The sequence below is a fragment of the Monodelphis domestica genome, chromosome 2 (genome assembly GCF_027887165.1).
Source record: "Monodelphis domestica isolate mMonDom1 chromosome 2, mMonDom1.pri, whole genome shotgun sequence".
Taxonomy (NCBI): Eukaryota; Metazoa; Chordata; class Mammalia; order Didelphimorphia; family Didelphidae; genus Monodelphis; species Monodelphis domestica.
The window spans coordinates 9,901,684-9,928,368 of NC_077228.1; the positions used below are offsets into that span (position 1 = coordinate 9,901,684).

Below are 26,685 nucleotides of genomic sequence, written 5' to 3' on the forward strand. Positions count from 1 at the left end.
CATCTTGCCTACTCTGCCCAGCTATCTAAAAGGAGAAAGGACAGCATGTGTCTGTTCTGGAAGTTCTCTCACCAGAGGACTTCAAGAAGACTGGTCACTATGCTATAGATAGGAGTAGGTGGCCATTGTGAAAGGGAATTTTTTATTCCCTTTGTCTATTTTAAGTTAATCAGGAACTCGAAGTACCCCTACTTAACACTTATTAAGTCACTAACAAAGAGAGTTCACACTTAGTCATTAACACTTAGTCCTAAAAGACCACAAGCACTGCCCCTGCCCAACCCCCTCCCACAGTGCTAGGCAAATTAGGAGACTTTGATTGGTTCCTGAAATGTGATAGACCAGCCCACGTTGAAAGGAAGGAGAAACCAGAGAGACAGGAAGTGATGTGGAGATAACTGTTTATAAAAGCCATCTGAGGGCATTCTGATTCATTCTACTGCTTCTTGCTGAGGGAGAACTTTTGCCTTGGTCTTCTGCGTTGGAGGGATCCTTCTGCCTTGGACTTCTGCGTTGGAGATTGATTCTGTGCTGGAAAGACCCTTGCTGAAGAGACTACGGTGACTCCTGGTTGGAGATCAGGACCCGAGGGAACCTTTGTGGGAGATGAGCTGCATTTCTTTGGATTGGCAATTATAGAGTATTTAGCTAGGCAATATTTTCTCCCTCTTTATAACACTTCCCTCTTCACTATCTCTACCCTGCTGTAATAAAGCTACTAACACTCATAGTTTAAGTTGTAATTTTTATAAACGGTGACCACAATAATTTTTTTAACTCATAAATTTAGTCAAACAATGTTTAACTCTTACATCCCTAAAGTGTCATTGGAAGTAGGGATCATTGCATTTTGGAAGTGCAAATCCCCAGAGCCAACGAGTGCTTGTCACCTTATTAACACTGGAGGACTGCTCCTTGATTTGTTCTGCACAGTTCTCCAAATGTCAGGCTAGTGGAAGAGCAGAACCTCCAACCAAAGACCACTCTGTCCTCCACCTTCTTTCATTAGCCAACTTCCTTTAGGCTAGCTGTTGGGGCTTTGGAGAACATCTGAAGCAGGGCTCAACTTTTTTGTGGGTCATGAGCCCCTCTGGAAGTTTTGGAAACCAAACATTTATTTAAAAAACTCGTACCTTCCAAGCCAGAAAAGCAGTGAAAGCTAGACAATCAAGTGACTTGCCAGATAACCCAGCTCAGTTATCTGAGGAGAAATCTGAACTCAGAACCTCCAGTCTCCAGACTTTGCTTTCAATCCACTGAGCCACCTAGCTGCCCCCAGAAACCAAACTTGAATTAAACAGGAGTCTGAGGGAGGGTGGAGATAGTGAGGGAAGTCGAATATGTTGGAATCGTCTCAGAATCGTTTTAAATAATTGAAAGACATGCTAAATCTCACTTAGAGATTAATGCGGAAAAAAACAACCTTATGATTTATTTTCCATCCAAATTCACAGGCTGCCCCCTCCCCCCCCCCCCCAACCCTCACAATGGAAGAGACCCATGGCCTCCAGGTTAAGAGCCTCTGATCTAAAAGAATGGGTCGGGGGAGGGAGATTCCTTCCCAGGGTTAGAGGACTGGCTGCAGCAGGTTCTCAGTCCTCCCTTCTCTTCAGCACAGCCCAGGTGGGAAGAGACCAGGAGCCGGGGCAGAGGCTGGTTCTGTTAAGTGATTGGTGCTGGTGGGACCAGATAGTGCACCTGACGCTGGCCCAAGGATCGCGGAGGGGGCGGCATTTGGCTCTGCTGGAGCTGGTGGAATAGAGGAGAGGGTGGGGAGGGGAGGGGAGGAATAGTTGCTGGAAGTCAGAAGGGAAGAACTTGGGTTCCTCAAAATGCCCATCTTCCCCTCTCCCCTGAGACCCAGGGAGAGGACCAGGTTGCAGGATGAGAGCCGCTGCTGGGGTCGTGGCTGCTGTCCCCGGTCCTACCTGCCGGTTATTGGCAGAAGAGAAGCACCAGGGAGTCACTCCTGGCGGATTAATTAAAAATACTAGTTGAGAGGCGGGTGTGCACTGCCCGGGGGCTTATGGGCCTTTCAGGACGCAATTTCCACGTGGCTTCAATTGCAGCCTTAGTCCTGGATCTGCCCAGGATGATTCAAGGACGAAAACCAAAACGCAGAGGGGAGGAGGGTTTACGTTCTCTTGCCATCCTAGAGAGACATCTCTTTCTCTTTCCCCCTTTCTCTCCTCAGCTCCCTTTCCTTCCCTCCTCCACCTTTTCTGCTTTCTTCCTTACCTTCCTGGCTTCTTTCCCTCTCCCTCTTTTCTCTCCTCTTCTCCCCTTCCCCCTCCCAGCTCTCTCCACTCTTCTCCCCATTCCTTTCTTGGTTTTCCCCTCTGGCCACCTTCCTCAGGCCGTCCTTCTCTCCATCTTTCCTTTATCTCTGGCCCCATCTGGTAGATAGAACTAGGAGCTATGGGTGCAAGGGGCCGAGGGGCGAATTGAAGCTAGATGTCAGGGAAGTTGAACCCTTGGAGCTTGCCAAAAAGAGAATGACTGCTTCAGGAAGGACTGCTTCCTGTAGCCTAAGAGCTTCGAACCAAGGCGCGATGGTCCCTGGCTGGCTATATTGTCTGGCGGATTCCAGTTGGAGTCCTTGACCTAGGAGGTTCCTTTGAACTCGAAGATTCTGACTGTGATCCGGTCCCGCCTCAGGCTCTCATCCCTTTAGCTAATGAAAGACAAAATCTGCCAGCGCACAATGGGCCTTAGCAACAACCTTGTCCCTCTCTGCCCATCCCTTGTATTTTCGCGGAATGGGTGAAAAGAGAGACAGGGTGAGCCTGGGCTCCCAAGACGAGGGGGTGAAGCGAGAGAGCCTGGGGACCAGGCGGAAGGGCAGGCTCAGAGGGAGGCGGGAGGCGGGAGGTGGGAGGCGGGAGGCTGGAGGCAGGAGGCTGGAGGCAGGAGTCAGGGTGCTGCTGCCAATTTTCTTGAAGGGACGAATAAGCAAAATGGTGGGGTGGGGGTACACGGGGCTTCATATGCACAAAACTCAGCTCACTGAGATGCATTTCATTGTGGGCTGAAACAAAACCCCTAAGTTACTGATAGAGCACCAGATTGGGTTCAAATCCCAGCCCTGCAACTTCAAAGGTGAAGAATGAAAACTGGATTTGAGGCCTGAGATGGAGGTAGGGGTTTGGGCCCTGCCTGGGTGAGCTCCTGGAGGAAGAAAGAAGGAGAAGGAGGAAGGAAATACCAGGATGCCATTGGAGAGTAGCTATTTCATCCTGTTTATCTCATGTATAGAAGTTGGTAAGAGAAGCAGCCAACTAGGACTGTAAATGGAGGTGGGAGCCAAATGTCCGGATGCCTATATTTTATGCTATTAATTAATCCCCAGCATCTTAAGTGCCTACTCCTTATAAGCCTGAGGATAAAAGGACCAGGGAGACAGTCCCTGTGCACTAGCCATAATAGGGAGCCACTGAATGTTTCCCAAGCAGGAGTTGGAAGGGACTTCCATGACCATCTAGTCCAATCCACTTCTCCTTTACAACTTTCCCAACAAAGGTTATACCCAGACTTTGCTTGAAGCCCCCTAGTGAAGGGGATAGGGATGAGGGGTTCACTGCCTCAGGAGGTGTCTCATACCACTCTTGGATGGCCTTAGACATTATGCTACGAGCTCCTAAGAGCAAGCACTAAGCTTGCCTTGCTTATACCCAAATATTATTATGCCTAGCTCACATAGTAGGTGCTTAAAAATTCTTGTTGGCTTGGTCTAATCTACTACTTAGCAGCTTCTTCCACCAACTGTTCCTAGTTCTTCTCTCTTTGGGTAAGTAGAGCAAGTCAAATCCCCCTTGTGCATCATAAAAATGGATAGCATGCATATACTCATCCATCTGTCTATATCTATCTATCTATCTATCTATCTATCTATCTATCTATCTATCTATCTATCTATCTATCTATCTATCTGTCTGTCTGTCTCTATCTGTATCTATTTGTCTATTATCTATATATCTGTGTCTATTTGTGTTTATCTATTTGCCTATCTGTTTATCTATCTATCTATATTTCTGTCTATTTGTCTGTTTATCTGACTATTTGTCTATCTGTTTATCTATTATCTATCTATCTGTCTTTCTGTCTATCCATCTATCCATCTATCCTATCCATCCATCTATCTATCTATCTATCTATCTATCTATCTATCTATCTATCTATCTATCTATCTATCTACTATCCATCCATCTATCCATCTATCTATCTATCTATCTATCTATCTATCTATCTATCTATCTATCTGTCTGTCTGTCTGTCTGTCTATCTATCGCAATCCTGAGAAGTAGATGCTATTGTCATCCCCATTTTACATTTTTTTTAAAACCTCACCTTCCATCTTAGAATCAATACTATAAATTGCTTCCAAGGCAGAAGAGTGGTAAGGGCTAATCAGTGGGGATTAAATGACTTGCTCAGTTTCTGAGGGACACACCTACCTAGTCTGTTGCTGACAATGTCTAAATCAGGAATATGGTTTAGCTAAAAATAGAAGTAGCAAATGGTATGTGAAAAAACTGAAATTATCTGAAGTTTTAGGTGAATTGTGGGATCTTAATTTGTTGTTCTTGTTACAATTCTGTTCATATTTGAGCTGCTTTTCACCATATGAGCTAGTTATAGAAGGTTGTACTCCATTGTATTGAGTAATCTCTCCAAGTACCTCGGAATGAGAGAGGCGAATTTTCAAAGCATCTCCTTCAGAGCTGCCCTGAGAATGAGATCTATGTCCAAGAGAAGATGTTTCCAGGGACCAGATGGGTCTCAAGATGAAATAGACTGTCTGAATAGATATTGGGAATGGGTTACTAAAATACAAGGAAACTTGATGTTAGTTAATATTGATGATCATTCTTGTATTACTTTGGATTTTTGTTTTATGGTATTTATGTTTGCTGAGTTTTCTTGGTTACTTTGGTGACATGTAAATCTTCCCTCTAAAATTAGTTCATGTTTTAGATATTCTTACTATGGTTTGTGCTATGATTAATCTTCTTGTTCTTACATCAACCATTTGGGGAAATTGTAACAAACTTTCATAAAAGCCAACAAATTATAGCAGAAACACAACTACCCATTATAGGTGACCACTGGTGGATTCTCTCTTTTAGGTTACAGAGAAAGAGTCTATTGGCCACCCTTGCAAAGGGGCCTTTATTACCCTCTGTCTTATTATTCTTTTCAGACTTTGCTTTAATTGCTCTTTTAAAACTGCCCCAAATTTGCAACAGATGAAATTGTCAGTGCATACTACTGATAATGGCCATGTTAAAAATCTTAATTAAATTAGCTTGTAGATAAATGATCCACGGGAGTCATGCTTCTCATTGATCAAAGGGGGAAATTGAAAATTGGGAAAAGTGAATAATTTCTATTTTGTTATTGATTTCATACTGTATTGATTCTGACATTCTTTTTACTGCCCAAGTCATGTCTTATTTGTCTCAGAGTTAAGCTTGGAAATGCAACTTTCCTGTAAATCACTCATTGTCTCTTAATTAAGTTTAGAAGTTCAGTTCTTTGGGTAATCAATGTTCTATTCTTGCCTCAAGGAAATCTGCTGACTTTGAAGGATACAAGTGGATGCCAAGGAATCTGGTTTGCTGTCCAAAGTAGTCTGGCCCATCACTGCTAAACTGTCCTGGCAGTGGACTCTAACAATGAACGTTTATTAGTTACTGGATGGAAGGTGGGGCCTTTGCTAGCCTCTCATTCCCAATTTGCAGCCAATCATATTATTTCTCGTTCCTGTGATGCTACAAGCTTTGTAACCAATCATGCTCTTTCCCCATCTATGTCTTCTGTTCTGGGCATTCCTCCTTTTGTCCTTAAAAAAATAACGGCACCCCTTATTTAGGGCCTTAGCTTTTCTGAGGGACATGAAACCCTGTTTATTGGCAAATTCATACTTTGCCAATAAATTGATAGTGCTTAGAACTTTGTGCCTCAGTTTACCTTATTTCAGTCATAATGGCTGGAATTTTGCTAAAGTTATTGTTTCAATTAATTTTAATGGATTCTCTAGAGTTTTCTAAATCTATTACAACATAATTTGCAAAAAGCAATAATTTTGTTTCCTCTTTTTCAATGCTTATTAATCTCAGTTTCTTGTTCATATTTTGTTATTGTACTCACCATCTGTAGCACCCTATCAAGTAATAGTTGTAATAATGGACATCTTTGCTTCATTCCTGATCTCACTGGAAAGGCCCCTACTTTATCCTAGTTACATAAAATGTTTGCTCTTACTTGTAGATAAATACAACTTATATTGAAAAAATATTCATCCCCATTTTATCTAGTTTTGTTTTAAAAGGAATGGGGGAGCAACTAGGTGGCTCAATGGATTGAAAGTCAGACCCAGAGATGAGAGGTCCTGGGTTCCAATTTGACCTAGACCCTTCCCAGCTGTATGACCCTGGGCAAGCCACTTACCCCTCATTCCTTAGCCCTTACTGCCTTTCTGCCTTGGAACCAATACACAGTATTGATACTAAGATGGAAGGGAAGGGTTTAAAAATAAGAAGAAATGAGTGTTGCATCTCATCATCTACCTCATTTAATCTGCTGTAAAAATAGAGAAATAAGAAAAAAAAAGTTTGGGAAATTCTGATGTTCTAACAACTTAGAAAGAAGAGAAAAACTATTTTTAAGGCCAGTAATATATTCATCCCAGACAGAGCTCTTTTACTTACGTGGCTCTGCTTAAAGCATGCTCTGACTTTCTCACTAGATAAAGACTTTTGCTCACTCGTTGGCTGGGCAGAATTGTAGCTAATGCCTCATAAATGAGATGTCCTAGGTAGCTGCTAATGCCAAATAATGTACTCCTTATATTCCACCTGAAATTTATTATCTACCAAATGAGAGGAGCTGGGCTAGGTGCTAGAATTTCAGAGGCAAAATGCAACAATCCTTGTCCTCCTTTACAGTTTTTTACAGTCTTTACAGGTTACTGAGGAGACCAAAAATATTTGCAGACAAGTTCCATTCAGACAGATCATGTGTTAAAGAATGGAAGTCGTTTTGAGAAGAGAGAATAGGAATAGCTGAGGGGATCAGGAAAGTTCTTGTGTTGGGAATGGCTCCTGGGCTGTCTTCACCGAAGCTAAAGACTATGAAGCAGAGATGAGGAGGGACTACGGTTCCAGGAATAGAGTTGGGCCATCAGGCAGGCAAGAGAGAAATGGTGTGGGATGCAGGATGGAGAACAGGAATCAAGTCAGTTTGACTAGAATCAATCACAGGATGGAGAACAGGAATCAAGTCAGTTTGACTAGAATCAATCAATGAATCAACAAGGTTGTAAAGGCAGGTTATACAAAATAAGAGCAAGAAGGCAGGTGAGATATGGCTTTGAATGCTTGATGGGAAATGTGTATTATTGTATCTTTGGAACCACAGAGAGCCATCCAAGGTTTTTCAGTAGGAAGATGATATCATGGAATGACTGACTGCTCCATGGGAGATGGATGGGAGAAGGAATAGCTTGAAAGCAAGAAAAGCATTTAACAGAGTATTGTAGTAATTTAATAGACAGATAAGGAGAAGTGATGGAGGAAGAGTGGAAACCATATGAGTGGAGAAAAAAGAAGGGAGAGATGTGGAGGTAGCATCAAACAGCCTTCGTGTGGCTGATTAGATTTAGGGAATGTGGGAGAATAAAGATAAAATAGGAAGGGATCAAGTTCAGCCCTTGCATTTTCAAGATAGGGAAACTGAGAAAAGGCAGTAGTGACTTTTCCAAGATCATAGAAAAAGTAGCAGAATATGGATTTGAACCCAGGTCCTCTGACTCCAAATGAATTTTTTTTTATGCTTGTGTACACCAGTGACTCAGAGGACCAGAGTCTTCATCAACTTGGATCTCAGGTTTCTCATCTCTAAAATGAAGTTGGGAGGCCTTGGTGATGTTTGATCCCTTGATGTTCTCAGTCTATGACCCTATAATGAGTTCTATGATGGTCATGCTGACTTGGAGATTCCTACAAGATATCCAAATGGGGATCTCTGGCAGCCATTTGGGGATCTAAGACTAGAATTCAAGAGACAGAGCTTAGAGCTGAATCTTTATCTACACAGAGGCATAACTGAAACCATGAAAGCCGATGAGATCACCAAGAAGAAGCCCTCAGACAGAGACTTAGGAGCTGCCTATTTATTGAGTGGAAGGAAATGAATGATCCAGCAAAAGAGATGAAAAGCAGAGAGGAGGATAACTACAATCAGTGTCAAGGAAGCCACGAGAGCACCTGGAAAGAAGGAAGTGATGGAAATGCCAAAACTCGCCCAGAAATCAAGAAAAACGAGGAGCAAGAAAAGACCACTCACTGCTGGAAGCAGCTGATTGCTTTTTTGTGACTTTTTTATTTTTCCTATTTTCCTTGTTCTGTGGTTCAGTTGTTTTTCAGACATGCCTAACTCTTTGCAACCCCATTTGGGATTTCCTTGGAGTAGTTTGCCATTCCTTCCTTCTCAGGCTCATTTTACAGAAAAGGAAACAGGAGCAAACAGGGTTAAAGGGACTTGCCCAGGGTCACACGGCTAGTAAGTGTCTGAGGTTGGGTTTGAACTCAGGAAGACGAGTGTTCCTGGCCCCAGGTCTGGTACTCTATCCATTGGGCCACCTCGATGTTGCCCCTATTATTCTACGTTCAATTAAATAAAAGTTAAACAATTATTTTGTGCCAAATATTCAAACATCTTAGCAACAATGCTCCCACTTCCTGACAAAGGTCTCCTCCATTTTCAATAGATTGTATTTTGAGCTTAAGAATTTGTAATCGGTCATTGACTCATTTTAGAAAAGCAAAAAGCTTCAGTGATGTTATGAAAGCAGAGGAAATTTTGTGTTAGTTAGGGGGCCATCTTCTGGCAAACTCTGAGATAGCCATATGCTTTGCTTAGACGTAAAAACCCAGCCATAAGAAGAATTTTTAAAAATTGGGGCCACAGGAGTTGTAGTAAAAAGATGGTTAAACCCTGGGAAATGGCCAAAAGCAGAGGTGGGGAAGGATGGCAAAGAGGAAGTCCCTGGCATCAGATAGAGGTCCAAAGTGTTCCTGGAAGTACTCACCAAGCCTGATTGCAGAGTGCCTCTGACTTGGCAAACATTTTCAACTCATTCTATTATAAGGACTCATCATAGACAAAGATGTCTTCTTATTGGTGAAAAATAAGTAGGCTCCTGTGGAAATTCTCTCTATTTCCACCTATATCTAAATGCATTTTTTGGGTATTCTTTACTCCATTGGCATTGGTATTCTCTGTCCTGATACAGATCACAGCCTCTACGAACTTACTCATCTTGTACGACTCTTTCCCCTATTTTACCATAAATGCTTGTAAAATTTCTAACTTATTAGAAGCTTTCCTTTTTCATTTATTTTTTCTCCTTGCTTTCCATCCTTCCTTTCTCCCTTCCTTCCTTTCCAATCCTCTCACCGTTCTTTTTTTCTCTTTCTGCTTTTCTCCCTTTCTTCTTTTCTTCCCTCCTTCCTTCCTCCCTTTCCAATCCTCCCACCTTTCTTTCCTCTCTTTCCTCTCCCCTTCCCTCCCTCCTTTTCTTCCTTCCTACTTTCCTTGTTAGAAATTTATATGTAATTTATTCTCTTAGTTGCCTAGGGCCCTGAGGAGGTAAATAACCATTCCTGGTCACACAGATTGATTCTTCTATTTATTACACCACAGGACTTCTTGAATATTTCAAGGATGGTATTGTGATGTTTACACTGCTTCTCTGCTGTTGCTCATTCTCATTGTATTTTCAGTTTGTCTCCCGACTCTCAATCCTGTTTTTCCCCTAGATCAGTGAGAATCATTGTCCCTAGCATTTCTTTTAGTATGCTGGAATGTGATTGATTTGAGCCCAGTGAATAACTCCCTGAGGGTAGCTAAGTGCTCTCTCAGCATCTCTCCTGCCTTTTGAGTATCAGCTTCCTGTTTGCCACTTTGGTCCTGTCGGTCTTAGCTCGCCAAAAAGGAAGCTAGGGCTCTTCTGTCTTCTCCCTGCCATTCATCATCCTCCCAGCGATGGGTCTGACCTTCCTTGATCTTTTCTGTGACTCAAACAGAGCTAAAAATGGAATTTCTGTGGGCCACAGCATTAGCTCAAGCATAGCATTTGTTCTGAATCCCATTATTCTTTTGTGTTTACTTTCCATTAATCTGCTCTTCCTTCTATCTTCTCATTGTTGGATTGTACGTGAAATTTTTTTAAAGATAGTTGACAAATTTCTGGTACATCCACAGAGACTTTTAAACAGCTCCTGCTTGGTGTTTACATCTTCAAAATTGCATTCTTCAGAGCTCTTCTGGACTAATTTCTCTACACATAATTTTAAGTCAGGCAAGCAGCCAACAAGCATTTAAGTGCTTACTTGTTCAGAAACCAAAGTTAGGCAAAAAATAGTTCCTGCCCTCAAGGAGTCCCCAGTTTAATGAGGGAGACAATATGTACAAATTCTATGTACAAACAAGCTCTAGACAGAATAAATTGGAAATGATTGCAGAGGGAACACTGATATTAAGGGAGAAGCAGGAAGGGCTTCTCAAAGAAGGGGGGATTTTAGTTGATGCTTGAAGGAATCTGGAGACATTAGGAGGTGGTGAGAAGATGGAAGCACATATAAGCTATGGGAATCAGCCAGCAAAAAATATCAGAGGTTTGTGTTTCATAGTCACAGAGTATATGGCAGGGAATAAGGAATAAGAAGAGTAAAAAGGTGGAAGGGGGAGGGAATGGGGATCACAGCATTTTGTATTTACCCTTGGAGGAACTCAGAAGTGATGGAGGTTATTGAGGAGGGAGGGCTGACATGATCAGACCTTCCCATACTCCATTGGTGACCCAAGGAAGATGGACTGGAGTGGGAAGAGATTTGAGGCAGGCACACCCCTCCCCCCTTCTATTGTACTAGTCCTGATACAAGATAATGAAAATCTGTACCAGGGTGAGGGCAGTGGCAGAGGAGGGAAGAAAGGGGATTTGAGAGAACCCAGCAAGGATGAAATCGTCAGATTTGACACCATCTTAGATATGGGAGGTGAGAGATAATGAGGAGCCCAGCATGATTCCTAGGTGCTGAGTCTGGGAGGATAGTGTTGCCCTTCTCAGTAATGGGAAAAAAAGTTGGGACCCTGTGGGATTCCTTTTATCCTATCTCCAAACTCTGCAATCTGTAATTCCCAACATCCATGATGCTTGTTAAAAATGCCCCTCTTCCTTTTTCTCCATCTAGAACTCTTGGGATGGTCATTTCCTCTGGCAGTTCCCATCTTTCTCTTTTAGCATTTCTTTGTGGGTTGGAATAAGATCCAGAAGAGCAGTTATCCTTATTCTTTCCTCTACTTTTTGGAGAATGAAATTATCATTAAGGCAAATAAATGAAGTCCCCTGTAACTACTCTATTATGCTGGGTTTTTAATATAGGTTTTTTTTTTAATCTCTTTCCTGAACTGCTTTATCTGTTTCTTCCTTCTGTCCAGGTGGTCTGTAGAATACACATGAAAAATACTGCTTTTCTCCTCTGTTAATATTCACTCGATTGTCTTACACTATGTGTGACTCTTATATTTCCTGGATTTCTCCACAGGAGTATCTCACAGTCCTGAGTGGTATTCCCAGCCTCTCCACATAAAGCCCCAGGAGGGAACAGTGATACTCTAGTTGACAGGCTTCAGAAGATTCCATCACAGCCTGGATATAAACCCTGACAAGACATCAGACTTCTCTGTTGTACACATCAGGTATGCCTAAGGCTGCCCCCCTCCCCAGACCTCTGATTCATTAGCCTCTACCTCATTTCTCCTGTTCTTCTGAACTGGCTTCCTTGACCTCTCCTCTGGAGGCACACCAATCTTATTGTTGTTGTTATTATTTTGTTTTTCTAATTTGTTTTATTTTAATTCCAAATTCAATCTCTGCCCAACCTATTGAGAAGGAAAGAAAAATAAAACCATTAGAAATATGTACAAACATACAAAATAAATTCCACATTAGTCATAGTAGCCAAAATATGCCAGCGCAGATTTAACTCATTTTGAATATATTTGTGTTTGTTCACTTTATTTTTAAAGGCCTGTGAATTTGTGTGTGTGTGTGTGGGGGGGCTCATTAAGCCCTAAATTCTTTGCAAGCAGAGATTATTTCACTCTTTGTATTTTATCTCCAGTGCCTAGCACAGTGCCTGGAAAACAGCAAGTGCTTAATAATTTCTTGATTGCTTGCTCAGTAGAAATACTGGTGTAGAAGAGCCTTGGCTCAGTTCTCCACTGACATTTAACCTCACCAAGTCTCAGTTTCCTCCTCTGTTAAATGGAGATAATAATGCCTGGTGCTAGAGGCAGCCTGGCTTAGTGGATGTAGGTCTTGGAATCCCAGAGACACGTTCAGGACCCTCCTCTGACCCAGACTGACAGTTAGCCTCGAGTGAGTCACTTTAATCTCTGTTTGCCTCAGTTTCCTCTCCTGTAAAATGGAGATAATAGTAGCACCTCCCCAACAGGGTGGCTGGGAAGACCAAAGGAGAGTCATCTCACAGTTCTTTACAAACTTGAAAGCTTTGGGTAACAGTTAACCATTGTGACTAATTGCAGCCCTTGTCCTTTGGCCTCAGTCAAGAAATGCCATTCATTGGGCCAACTATGGACAGTGCAAGCAGAAAGCCTAAGGAGGAAAGCTAGGAAAGGCCAGTCGGCACCATGTGGAGGCCACAACCAATGGTCCTGTTGGGCGGAATCGGTGCTGGTGGCTTCTCTAAGGTCTCCATTTGTACCTAAACTTTTGTGGCAGAAATCCATTTCTATGGAAATAAGAAAGGGACTCGGCTGAGAGCTTAGACTAAGAAGAGTTGGAGACTACCTGATTAGGTTCCTACTGTCCAAGCCCTGGGGGGGGTGTTAAAGGGTCTCTAATGTAGAACGATGACTAAAGCCCTGGGAAATGGCTAAAAGCAAATGTTTCATTTTTAAATCATTTCCTTCCATCTTCGAATCAGTACTAAGTATTGGCTCCAAGGCAGAAAAGTGCTCAGGGCTAGGCAGTGGGGATTAGGTGACTTGCCCAGGGTCACACTGCTAGGAAGAGAAGGTAAAGAAAGAAAGGAACTGGGCATTCTAAGTGTGTGTTTCCAGGCAGGGGTGGTGAGGATGGAGCGCCTTCCACCATCTATGCTGAGGCGTGGAGGAAGACGATGGAGCACCAGCTAGTGGGCTGGCTTGGTGGAGAAGTGGGAAATGATGACTAAGTTAGATGGCAGGTAACCACATTATGGCGGGCTTTAAATTCCCAGGTGGAAAATTGGGTTTTTTATCCTAGAGGAAAAGCTATGGAGGAGTCTCTGGAGACCTTTGAGCCAAACCTAGGCTTTAGGAAGGTTCATTTTGGTGCTGGTTGAGGCTGCGAGGTGTCCCGATGAATAGAGCATTGGCTCTGGAGGCAGGAAGACCTGAGTTCAGATCTAGGCTCAGATATTACTAGAGCTAGGAAAGGGATTTGACCTTCTCCAACCTCAGTTTCTTCATCTGTAAAATTATGAAGATAATAATAGCCCCTATTAGTCTTCATTACAGTTTTTGGAGAGAGGAAAGGGATGGGGAAGGATGAGGAAAAACTCAGGACGTGACATTGTTCTTGCTATTATTTTCCGAATCTCTCTGTCTTTCTTTCAGTTAAGACATTATTGAACAAAAATGACTGACAGACTCTTAGAGAAGATAGAGGCCATAGACGAATATTCCAAGATGATGGATTTTCGGATTCGGGTAAGTGCAAGTTCAAGGGTAAAGTCAACTTCTGCCATGATTAAAAAATGAACATACTCACCTGAGAAATGTTTTTTAAATTTGCTAATAGGGCTTTTGTGTGATTGGGAGAGAAATAATTTTAATTTGCAGGAAAGGATTGCTTTGATTCCTAGGTACAGTGGTAAATGCACTTAACTCTGATGTCAGAAGACCTGGGTTCAAATCCTGCCACTTAGTACTTTGGCCAAATGATTTTTGTCTCCCCAGACTTCAGTTTCCTCATCTATAAAAAGAAGGGATTAAGTTAGATGTCCTCTAAGGTTCTGTGTTTCTCTTAAATTTATAATTGCTTTATATGTAGTCACCAATCCAATTGCACATAGTTAGACCACAGTGAAATCGATAGTGTTTTATGCAAGGATTAATCGCTCTATGCAATGTACAAAGCAACTGTGATGGCATTAGCTCAGGGAACTCCCCGTGTGAGGAATTCCTCAGCCAATGCAGATCTCAACTCTTCTGTGACCTAGATGAATCCAAGAAAGTGGTTGAGGGTCCGAGAGGGGAGCAGTGACTTATCCAGGTGGGATTTCAGTCAACACCTTGCTGATGGGATTCCAAGCCCAGTATACTATTCATGATGGCTCATCTCAGTTTAGATCCTTTGTGTTGAACTTGAACTCAGAGAGAGATGGCCTCAGAGTCCAGAAGCCCAGGGGTCAAGTCTCACCTCTGGCTCATCCTAGCTGTGTGTCCTGTCTCCCTCCTGAGGTGCCTTAAGCCTCCCTCTCGCACTATGAATTGCCCAAGAATAATTAACCAATTTCAGCGACGGGGTTGGATGCCTGGACTTTCCAGCCCTGTTGAATTCTAGGTCTGGACCCCTAAATGTCCATTTACTCTCAAGATTGTCTAACAACTGCTACTCTTGCACAGTGGTTTCTGATTTACAAAAGAATCTGGACATGTGATTTCATTAGACCCTCATAACAATCCTCTGAAAGAATAGAGTCAGCTAGAAGAGAACATGGCAGGATGGAGGGATCATTGGTCTTAGTTAGAAGGCAAAGAAGTCATGGGACCTGGGTTCAAATCCCAATCCTATCACTTACTACCTATGTGATGTTGGGTCAGTCCTACACCTCTTGGTCTAAATGATCTCTAAAGTCTCTTCCTGCTCTAAATCCTAGGATTCTGTGATTTTTAGGGGAAAGGGGAGAGGAGGCCATTGGAGGATGCAAGTTCCCTTCAGGTGGATGGCTGTGACCTCCCCTAAATCTGGGTGAGGGCATGAGGAAGACCATTAAATAGGTCATAAAATACAGGAATTGCTCATTATTCTTGTAATCAATCAACAAACATACATTAGGCTCCTACTATATGCCAAACACTATGCTGGGGAATGGGATTTTGAAGACAAATGTAAAACAATGTCATCTGAGCCTCACCAGAATCCTGCAAAGTAAGTAATATGGGGTCTATTACCCCCATTTTACAGAGAAAGAAACTGAAGCTCAGACAGCTTTCATGTTGTGCCCATGATCACACAACTAGTGAATGTTAGAGGTAGGAATTGAACCCTTGTATTCCTGACTCCAAGCATGAAATTCTATCTGCCACACCTGTTCTACAGATGAGGAAACTGAGGCCCAGATCCAGACTATACAGGTAATAAGTAATACTAATAGCAAGCATTTATATAAGATCTGCCAAGTGCTTTACAAATATTACTTCTTTTGATCCTCACAACAACACTAGGAAGTAGATGTTATTCTTATCCCCATTTTACATATGAGGAAACTAAGGCAAATTAGGGCTCAATGATTTGCCCAGGGTCCCCTGGCAAGTAAGTATCTGAGGTAGAATTCCTACTCAGGTCTTCCTGACTCTAAGATCAGAGCTCCATCTCCCACACAATGGTAGCTGTGTCATAGGATCATCCTTTTGGACCCCAATGTTCATCTGGTCCAACCCCTTCATTTTACATCTGAGAAAACTGAGGCTTAGAGAAGGAAAATCCCTTCCCCAAGGTCATATAAGTCAGGAGTCATCTGGGTGGGATTTGAACCCAAGGCTTTTGACTTCCAAGCCAGTAGTCGCTCCTCTGTTCTGTCTTCTCCAGTCCAAGTGGGTTATGAGGCTTCCAGTAGAATGGACATTCCTGGAGGGGGATGTGTTTTATTTTTGTCTTTGTTTTCCCCAGTACCCAGCCCAGTGCCTAGCATACAGTAGGTACTTAATTCTTTCTGCTTAGATGGAACAGAATTGAAACCTTATTTACATTTTCTGGTAAGGAGACAGCCATTCTCCCAAACTCCACTGAAGCCAGTTTTTGTCACCCCGTTGTCACAACAGAGGGATCGGATGCGAAACATCAGTGTAAAGAAGAGTTTGTGCATCCCCCTGACCTTTGACTTCCACACTGGCTTCGAGAAGCCCTGCACAAAAATCATCACCTCCAAACCTGGAGAGTCCTCCCACAAGGCTTCAGGAGACCAACAGAAGGGTGCCAAGACGATCAGGTAGGTGTGATCAGAAAGACTCCTGACCCTGACCTGGGATTTGGGTCACTGACATGCCATTAAAGGGTCAGAATTTAAAGCTGGGTGGGATTGGTGAGACCATCTCCTCCCACCCCCTCATTTTACAGATGAGGCCACTGAGTCATAGAGAAATCAAATGAATGCCCAAGGTTGCACGCAATGACAGCACTGGGATTCTGGGTGTCTCTAACTCTAAGGCAGTGGCACTACTCATTCAGCTACCGTACCCCTCCTACTCTCATTTCATAGTTGAGGAAACTGAGGCTCTGAGACTCCAATGCCCATTCCCTTTATCCACTGATAACATTATTCCATACTTCCAAATAAAGGGTGACACCAGTTTTGGTATCATTAAACAAGGATGCTATTTCAAAGGTTTTAATGTACCCACCTGTCTTGCAACAAGGACCTTCCCCTAACTCCAAAACAATAAAGGAAAGAGAAAAAAAGAAATGGACATTCTATGTGGGATATATAGAGAATTCCTATAGTAAGAGGCTGACCTACAGATGTGGGTCCACACCTTCTCATGCTAGAGAGCACCCTGGAACACTAAGAAATTAAGTGACTTATCCAGGATCACACAGCCATGATGTCTCAGGACTTGGACTTGGCTCTCCCTGTTTGGCACTCTATCCACCACACTACATTGACTCTAGAGGACATTTTTTGCACCCCAGGATAGTGTGTCATCTATTCAAGCAATGTTTGGTGGGACTGACAAAGGTGCCAACAGGACAATAAAATAAGGCAGGAGGAGACAGAGGTGGATTAGGTAGGAATCAGAAGAATAACAGAGAAAGAAGAAAGGATTTGAATACTCCTCCTCCGTCCACCTAAATTCTAGCAAGAGAGTGGGAGAAAACAATGGATGTGAAGAAATTCTGGCCTATCATCTTAGGCACATCATGCTGTCCTTACATCAGAAGAGGCTCTTTATTCGAAGGAGCCTCTGGACCAATTTTTAGCTCTAACAGAAGAAAGGGAAGGATCACAGAATAGGGCATCTTCTAGGAGTAGTTGGATGATGATAATTCACATTAGAGAGAAGATATTACTTCCATTTCCATTTTGTCTGGCAAGGAGAGTGCCATTTCCACTGGAGTGACTTAATTAAAAATGACCAATAAGAAACCAATACTCAAGATAAATACTCAAGGTGCTGAACTTGGAAGCAAAGACTTGAATTTAGATCATGCCTCAGACAGGTCATTTAGCCTTTCTTGGCCTCAGTTTCCCCATATATAAATTGAGGAAAATGACAGGATTTGCCCCATAGGATTATTTTGCCCATCTAATGAGATATAATATACATAAAAATATACGCAAAACATACTTTGCAAACTTTAAAACACCATATAAATGTGAGCTATTCTGAAAGCATCATCTATTATTCTTGTGAAGATAGATGGTAGGGTAGACAATAATACAATTAGTTGGATTTATAACTGGCTGAATGATAGAACTCAAAGTTTAGTCAAAACTGATTCAATGTCCCAGAAATCTGTGCTTGGCTGTCCTAAAAAAATATTTTTATCAATGATTTGGATAAAGACAAAGAAGGCTCATCCCTAAGATTTGTGGTTAACACTAAACTATGAGCATCACAGTTGGGATCTAAAAAGGGAGCTTAACTTTCTTCTGATTGGCCCCAAAGGATAGCCCCTGGACCAGTGGGTGGAAGATGCAGATTTAGCCTTGATAGCTTCACATGTTGGAAAACCCCAAAAATGTCCTTAATGGAGTTGTCCACTAGTAAAATTGTCTTACTTGGGTCATTGTGGTCTCCCCCTCATGGGAGATACCAACATTGAATGATCATTTGCTAGAATTGGAGTGTGAATCCTAAATTAAGTGGAGTTTAGACTAGATAGTGCCAGTGGTCCCTTCCAACTCTGAGTTTTGGGGATCCTTTGAAGCTATTGACTGAGCATATAGTGTTTCTTCCTGAAAATTCCAACCTTGCCTAGGAATAAATGCATCATGAATAAACACATCTTTAACAATTTATCTCTAATTTATTGTTTCTTTTTCTTAATTTACAGTGGTTTAAATGTATGGAAGCCCAAACTCCTAAATAATGGATTTGTGCCCAGAAGGTGTCTCTATGGGAAGGCAAATATAAGACCTTACTCTGTTCCGGGCAATCTGAAATACTACCATAGAGGTAATTCCTTCTGAAATATAGCTTCCTTAGGTTCTGGAAGTCACGTAGTGATTAGCTATCTTTGAAAAAGTCGTGAGAGGTTTGGGGACTCTCACCACTGAACAACAATAAGATAAAGTCAGCTAGCAAGACCTTCAAATGTGACTCTCATCAACATGTTTAACATTTTTATCAAAGATATAGATTATTAATAATAGTAACAATCACCGATGTTTAAAGAGACTGTTAAGAAACCAATGAAACCAAAATTAGAAGGAAAGCAACAAACTGGGTGAAAATTTTGTAACAAAAATCTCTGACAAAGGTCTAATTTCCTAAATTTATAAGGAACTAAGTCAAATGTACAAGGAATTAAGCCATTCCCCAATTGACAAATGGTCAAGGGATATGAAGAGGCAGTTTTCAGATGAAGAAATCAAAACTATCAATAAGTATATGAAAAAGTGTTCTAAATCCCTCCTGATTAGAGAATGCAAATTAAAACATCTCTGAGGTACCGCCTTAAATCTAGAAGATTAGTCAATATGACAATAAAGAAAAATAATAAATGTGGCAAATGAGGGGATGTGGCAAAATTGGGACACGAATGCATTGCTGGTGGAGTTGTGAATCAATCCAACCATTCTGGATGGCAATTTGGAACTATGCCCAAAGGGCTTTAAAAGACTGCATGCCCTTTGATCCAGCCATGGCACTGTACTCCAAAGAGATGAGAAGGAAAAATGTTGGTACAAAAATATTCATACCTGCATTCTATGGTGGCAAAAAATCAGAAAATGAAAGGGTGTCCCTTGATTGGGGAATGGCTGAACACATTGTGGTATCTGTTGGTGATGGAATACTGTTGTGCTCAAAGGAACAATGAACTGGAGGGATTCCATGTGAACTGGAAAGACCTCCAGGAAGTGATGCAGAGTGAGAGGAGCAGAACCAGGACAACATTGTACACAGAGACTGATACACTGTGGCACAATCGAATGTAATGAACTTTGTTAATACAAGACAATCCCAAGAGACTTAGGAGAAAGAATGCTATCCACATGGACAGAAAGAACTGTGGGAATAGAAAAGAAAAACACATGACTTGCCATTTGTTATATGGGTTTATGAGTTGGGATTTGAGTTTTAAAAGATTGCTTTATTGCAAAAAAGAATAATATGGAAATAGGTATAAGTGATAACATTTGTATAACCCAGTAGAAGGGCTTATTTCTTCTGGGAGAGGGGAGGAAAGAGGGGAGGGAAAGAAAATGAATCATGGAAAAATATTTTTAAATTAAAAAATTAAATAGTCTAAAGTTTTTAAAACCCTTTTTATATTGCCTCATAGATATGGTTTTTATCCCATTTTATATTTGAGGATACTGAAGCAGACAGTGCATTGTCCATGGGGCATTCCATGTCCATGGAAGAAAAGGAGAACCAGTTAATAATCTCAGGTGATAATTTGAACCCAGGTCCTCCTCACAGGTTCAACTCATTTCCACCATCTCCTACATATGGTAAAGATTACTTGTCATTTTTGTAGTAAACAAAAAATTTGGAGACATCATTGTCATACTTTGGATGAGTCAAGATCCCTCCAGATCCACAACCTTGGGCTGAATGGGCTTAGATGTCATTGAGTAGGGTGACAGAGAAAGTCTTCCACTTGGGCTCCTCAAACCAATTTCATGAGTGCAAGATAAGCTCCTAAGGATGTGGAAGTTCTTTGAGGGTAAGGAGCGTGTTTGCCTTCAGTTTTATTCCCAGGGTTTAGCCAGTGCATTGATTGATAACAGATGTAGGAGGGCTGTGGTCTGGAGAGCACTTCCCCAGAAGATCTGAGATTTCTGATGGACTGAAAGCTCAGGTCAGAAGGGGATTTGAAGCCAAGAAACCTTAATTAGATGTTCAATCACTCAATTATGTCCGAATCTTTGTAATCCCATGAATGATACTGTCCAGTAAGTTTTCTTGGCAAAGATACTGGAGAGATTTGCCATTTCCTTCTCCAGTGAATTAAAACAAACAGAGATTAAGTGACTTGTCCAAGGTCACACAGGTCACATTTGAGCTCACATCTTCTTGAGACTTTGGACTGGATTAATGGAACTAGTGTCCAGAACTAAAGAAGTACTATTCTCCTCTAACTCTGTCCTTGTTAGACCTTTTCTAGAATATGGTTCTAGGAGCACTGGAGAGCATCTAGGAGAAGTCAACAACTTAGTGAAAGACCATTTAAAAATCAATTAGAAAGACTACTTAAAAATCAACTAGTCCCAGTTACTTCCTAGCTGTGTAACCCCCATTGCCTAGCCTCTTCTACCTTGGAACAAATTCTCAGTGTTGATTCTAAGATTGAAGGTAAGGATTTTTTTTAAAGCATCAATTGAAGGAGGGAGATGGAGATGTTTAGCTTGGAGGAGAGAAGGCTTAGAACAACTTGAGAAGTACCCTTGAGTCTTAGGAGTAGTTGAATAATATTAAAGCATTATACCTTCAAGTGTTTTGGTGTAAAAAGTACATATTTATTATAATTATATTCATTACATATATTTATTATTATATTTTATATAATTGAATTTCTATTATAATATATAATTTATATTATATGACATATTATACAAATATTATAGAAATATAATAATAAATATAACATAATACATTACACCACCAGAAAGAGGGCTTAGATTTTGAATAAGCAATAAGTTAACAATAGCTTTTACATTTAAAAATAAATAAATAAAAATTTAAAATAAATAAATATCGTCTTTTAAAATATAAACTATGTCCTTAGCTTGTGAGCCATCTAGAAAGAGGTGGCAGGCTAGATTTGTACATCAGCTCTGTATTTTGCTGAACTCGGAGGCAGTGTGCTCTACTATAGTTTTGGCACATAGTAGGTCTACTTAGTGAATGTTTTTTGACTTGAATTAAAGTTTTTTTGGTGATGTATCCTTTTGGCACATTGATGATGACATTGATGATGAGTATTAACTCATCATCATCATATTTTTAAGTGTATCAAATGAAACCAAATTATTAGGGAAAGAATTATATTGAAATACAATTATCAAAATATCCATTTTTGAAGTTCATGGCCCCTAGCTTACTTCCCCTGATGTAATGTATAGGCCATTGAACTTGGGATCAAGGAAATTTGGGTTCAGATCATTTATTAGAACCAATAACTGAGTTAAGTTACTTCAACTCTTTCTGTCTCATTTTCCTCATTTATAAAAAGAGATGTTTGGACTTGGCGACCTCTAGGTTCCCTTCTGGCTATAGATTGATGCTCCTATGAACCTTTGAGATCTCTTTCCATTCTGAGTTTCTGTGATTCTATGAGTTGGGGCTGGGGCTGGGGAACCAATAATACAGATGAAGTTCAAGGCAAAATAATGAGCTTGGATGTTCAGTTAAAGGTGTAAAGCCAGTTTAAGAATAATGAAAAAATTAACCAAGGTGCTAAAGCTTTAGGGATTGCCACCTAAGAGTGATGGAAACTAAAGGTGAGACTAGTGCATCTCCTCAAGCTATTCCTGACTCTGTGCCAAAGAGGTGTGTCCTTCCTTCAGAAAATCATTATATAAACATTTACATTTTTCAAACTAAAAAATTGGGAAGTGAGTCTTTTTTTTTAAACCTTTACTTTTCATCTTAGAATTAATATTGTATATTGGTTCCAAAGCAGAAGAGCAGTAAAGGTTAGGCAATGAGAGTAAAGTGACTTGCCCAGGGTCAGGTAACTAGGAAATATCTGAGATCAGATTTGAACCCAGGACCTCCTTTCTCCTTTCTCCAAGCCTGATTCTATCCATTAAGACACCTTGCCTGGCCCCTCCTTCACTTATTTTCAACCTTTCCCTATCTTACCGGCTCATTTCCTACCACTAACAAACAACTTAAAGTCAACCACACTTGAGTTCAAGTCTAGCCTCAGATATTTGCTAGTTATATGCCTATGAGCAAGTCACTTAAATTATCTCTGCCTCAGTTTCCCATCTGTAAAAATTAGAATAATAGAGGCAGCAAGGTGGTTCAGTAGATAGAGAGCCAGGACTAGAGATGGGAGGTCTTGGATTCAAATTTGGCTTCAGACACATCTTAGCTGTGTGACCCTGGGTGAGTCAATTCACCCCATTACCTAGCCCTTACCACTCTTTTGCCTTGGAACCAATACCCAGTATTGATTCTAAGACAGAAGGTGAGGGTTTAAAAAATAGAGGACTAGATATTTTTTCCCAATTCTCATGACCTATTGAATCTCTCCAAAATTGGAGTTGTGGGCAAGAGAAAAATCAATTTCAATCATCTCTGTGGTCTATGACCCTCCAACAAACAAACAAACAAATAAATAAATAAATTAGAACAGAAAAGGCTACTCACTCACCCCAATATGCTCATTCAGTAACTGCTGTCCTATTGTCCACCATTCTACATCAGCAGGGCTGCACAAGCCTACCCAGAGCAGAATTCCCCTCTGCAAGAGGTAGGAGTTTGCTTTAACTGAGGTATGATGTGACATTGTTCTGTACTACAACAGAGGGCAGAGAACTAAAGAACTGAGGTTACTGGGACACCAGTGAATCCTGCCCATCCAGCACACACATGTGTTATTGTGTGGCACTCTACTAAGCCTGAGGGTGAAAGCCCAGAGCCTGTACCACTGCCACAATCATTTGGGTCTGAGACTGAGGTTGGTGAGATTTAAATTGCATAGGGTCAAACTGTGCTGAGAGAGCTTTGAAGTTTGTAACCCTCAGGGAAACCCCAATGAGAGGAAAAAAGGAGTGAGAAAATATGCTATAGGGGAGAATAAGAAAGAAAAAAATTGAGATTATCAAAGATATTAGGAGGAAGAAAATTCAAATACTTTGAGACTAAGCAGATAGCCAACAGGAAATAATCAATAACAGAAGGGAGTATGGCTTCTAGATTGAGTTAAAGAATCCAGTACATCTATGAATAAATATTGTAAGACAAAGAAAAATGAACCAAGACACCCATTGAGAGAGAGGACTCTGTGGATTCCCAAGAGAGCCTAAAACCATGTCAGGATGTTACTGAATGGTTTAAAAGAGAAATAAGAATTCTGAATTCAAAATTTAAGTGCTGGACAGCAGAAATAATTGGTAGGTTAGAAAAATGTGAGTCCATAGGAACAAATGTCAAGAAAGAGAAAGAAAGAAAGAAAGAAAGAAAGAAAGAAAGAAAGAAAGAAAGAAAGAAAGAAAGAAAGAAAGAAAGAAAGAAAGAAAGAAAGAAAGAAAGAAAGAAAGAAAGAAAGAAAGAAAGAAAGAAAATGAAAGGAAGGAAGGAAGAAAAAGAAAAACAAAGAAAGAAAGAAAGAAAGAAAGAAAGAAAGAAAGAAAGAGAAAGAGAGAAAAAGAAAAAGAAAAAGAAAGAAAAAAGAAGGAAGGAAGGAAGGAAAGGAAGAAAGAAAAGGAAGGAAGGAAAGGAAGAAAAAAGAAAGAGAAAATAACTGATTAAGAATGCAAACAATACAGGGTAATATGAATAATGAGAAATAAAAAGCAATGTTGTGAAAATGAAACTCTGTACAAGCAAAACGTTGATTTCAAAGGCAGGATGCATAGAGATAATTTAAAAATTATAAGTCTCCCACAAGAACATGACAAGAAAAGGCAGAGAATCAATAGATGAACTTTAGCATGCAAGGGAACAGCCCTCCTTGAAGATAGTTTTCATGTTCTGTTCCCTCTTGAACCCCAATTATTCTCTTCTCTGTGGTAAGCATACCCATTGCCTTCATGGGATCCTCACATGACATGAACTCAAAACTCTTCCCTATACTAATTGCCATCCTCTGAATCATCTCATTATCAATGTCCTTCAACTGTGGTGCCCGGAATTAAGCACAATATTCTAGTTAATGGCTGGTGAAAACAGAGAACAGTGGGATTGTTACTTTCTTATTCTTGGAAGCTGAACCCCTTCCTGCAGTTCTAGGTTTGCCTGTCATATCACAAGGCTGACATATCGAACTTGTGATCTGTTAGAATCTCCAGATCTTTTTCAGACAGATGACTGTCTAACTTTATATGCCTCTCAACTATTGTACTCATGTTGTCAATTTTTTTTGACCCACGTATAAGATTTCATATTTATCTATTAGCTTTCATCCTCTATACTTAATACAATATTCTAGTCTGCCAGAATCTTGTTTAATCTCATCTCTATCATTCAATGCATTAGTTACCCCCAAAAGCCATGTCTTTTTGCCCAAAACTAATGGTAGAGGGCCAGGACAGGGCAATCAAGGGTGTGCCTGATTGAATCAAGAACAGCTTGAGACCAAAAACTTAAGCTAGAATTTGATCAGCTCCTGACCTGATTAAATTCAGACTGAGATCAAAAGCTTACACCCAACCCTGAGGAACATCTTTAACATATCAGCATATCAAGGGTCAATTGAATCAGCAGGGGGAGAGGGCTCTCAGAGCTCTCAGCTCTCAGACCATCTTGGAAACTAGTAACAACTCAGAATATAAGCTGAAAATAGCATTGAGGAAGGACTGAAGTTTAAAAGGATAGCCCAACTTCCAAAAAAAAAAAAAACCAGAACCTACCTATAATTGGATAGGAAAAATGAGGAAAGAAAAAAACCCCAACATTTTATTCTAAAGAATTTTTATGGAGACAAAGAGAAATGTACAGACCCAGAAGGGGACAGCATGAGCAAAGGAACCACACACAAAGTCCAAAAGAAAAATATGGATTGGTTACAGAGTCTGGAAGAGCTAAAAAAAAAAAAGACTTCAAAAACCAATTAAGAGCGGCAGAGGAAAAGTGGAGAAGAGAAATGAAAGTGATGCAAGAAGAAATGGGCCAATTGAAAATGGAGAACCAAAAACTGACAGAAGAAAACCAGGTCTTAAAAATCAGAATTGACCATCTAGAAACTAATGATTTCATGAGTAATTAAGAAACAATAAAGTAGAATCAAAGTAATGAAAAAACAGGAAGACAGGAAATATTGAAAAAACAACTGATGTAGAGAGTAGATCTAGGAGAGACAATTTGAGAATTATTGGACTACCAGAAAAGCATGATGAAGATAAAACCTTGGATATCATATTACAAGAAACTATCAAAGATAATTGCCCAGAGATCCTTGAACAAGAAAATAAAATTGAAATTGAAACAATTCACAGATCACTTCCAGAAAGAAATTCTCAATTGACAACTTCCAGGAATGTTATAGCTAAATTCAAAAGCCACAAAGCCAAGGAAAAAATACTTCAAGCAGCTGGAAAGACACCATTCAGATACCATGGAGCTACAAAACAGGATCACACCGGATCTAGTGACTTCTGCATTAAAGGATTGAAAGTCATGGAATATGATATTTAGGAAGGCAAAATATTTGGATTTACAACTCAGAGTCACCTTTCCAGAAAAAATGGGTATATTCTTTCAGGGGGTAAATGATCATTCAATAAAATAGATTTCCAAGCATTCCTGAGTAATAAGCCAGACATAAAACATTTGAAGGCTAAATATGAGACATGTTAGGGGTAAATTTATGGTTGGACTGAATATATATTTTTAGCTGGTAGACAGGGATTTAAATTCTAAATTCCAATGAAATACTCAAGTCAGAATGGCATTTTATGTTGGTTTATTTACAATAGAAGGAAGAAATTAAGAATGAGAGAGAGAGAGGAAAAAGGGAAGGATAGCTGCCCTGGCCTGGTCTGAACCCAGCAGAAGTTCAGAGGCTTCAGCCAAGGGGCCTTTCTGGAGGCTGTACCATGTTTAGCAGCCATTCCTGGTTGCTAAAATTCTAAGACTAAGCAGGGTGGAGTAAATCTAAAATTCACAGACACAAGAGAAGCCAAGAAAGGTAAAAAAGAAAGAGAAAATTTAAGGGACTCATTAAAGTAAAAATGTTTAATATGTCTACATAGAAAAAGGATTTCTGTAATTCTCAAAAATTACTCTTAGTATTGGAGAAGATAGAAGGAATTTACTCAGAAAGAGCATGTAAAAGTAAGCTGATTATGATAATATATTGTATACTGTAAGGGTTAAACATAGGAGTTTGACAAAAGTCAGGAGAACAGTTGAATAAAACACTTAGTCTAATTTGAGAAGTACAGATAGAAAATAGAAAGGAGGAAAGAGATTATTATTATACCATATCATTATACTAAATTCTTAATACTATCTAAAATTTCTAAAAATTCTACTCTGTCTTCAAGGACA

The 26,685-nt window shown here is 40.5% G+C and overlaps 1 protein-coding gene across 9 annotated transcripts in view; it reads left to right on the forward strand.

Annotated features, from left to right (window-relative positions):
- Positions 1-26,685, forward strand: part of C2H1orf141 (chromosome 2 C1orf141 homolog) — a 65,029-nt gene that overhangs the window by 9,080 nt on the left and 29,264 nt on the right. For 5 of the 9 annotated variants that reach the window (XM_056814973.1, XM_056814974.1, XM_056814980.1 and 2 more), the window contains 4 exons: positions 11,610-11,763; positions 13,687-13,779; positions 16,117-16,283; positions 18,350-18,471. In XM_056814973.1, coding sequence (XP_056670951.1) covers positions 13,708-13,779; positions 16,117-16,283; positions 18,350-18,471 — 361 coding nt within the window. In that variant the 5' untranslated portion in view covers positions 11,610-11,763; positions 13,687-13,707. Of the gene's footprint in view, positions 1-2,734; positions 2,781-2,926; positions 3,138-3,170; positions 3,297-11,609; positions 11,764-13,686; positions 13,780-15,259; positions 15,430-16,116; positions 16,284-18,349; positions 18,472-26,685 lie in introns of those variants that run through there. The other 4 variants (XM_056814975.1, XM_056814977.1, XM_056814976.1 and 1 more) reach the window with 4 other exon arrangements.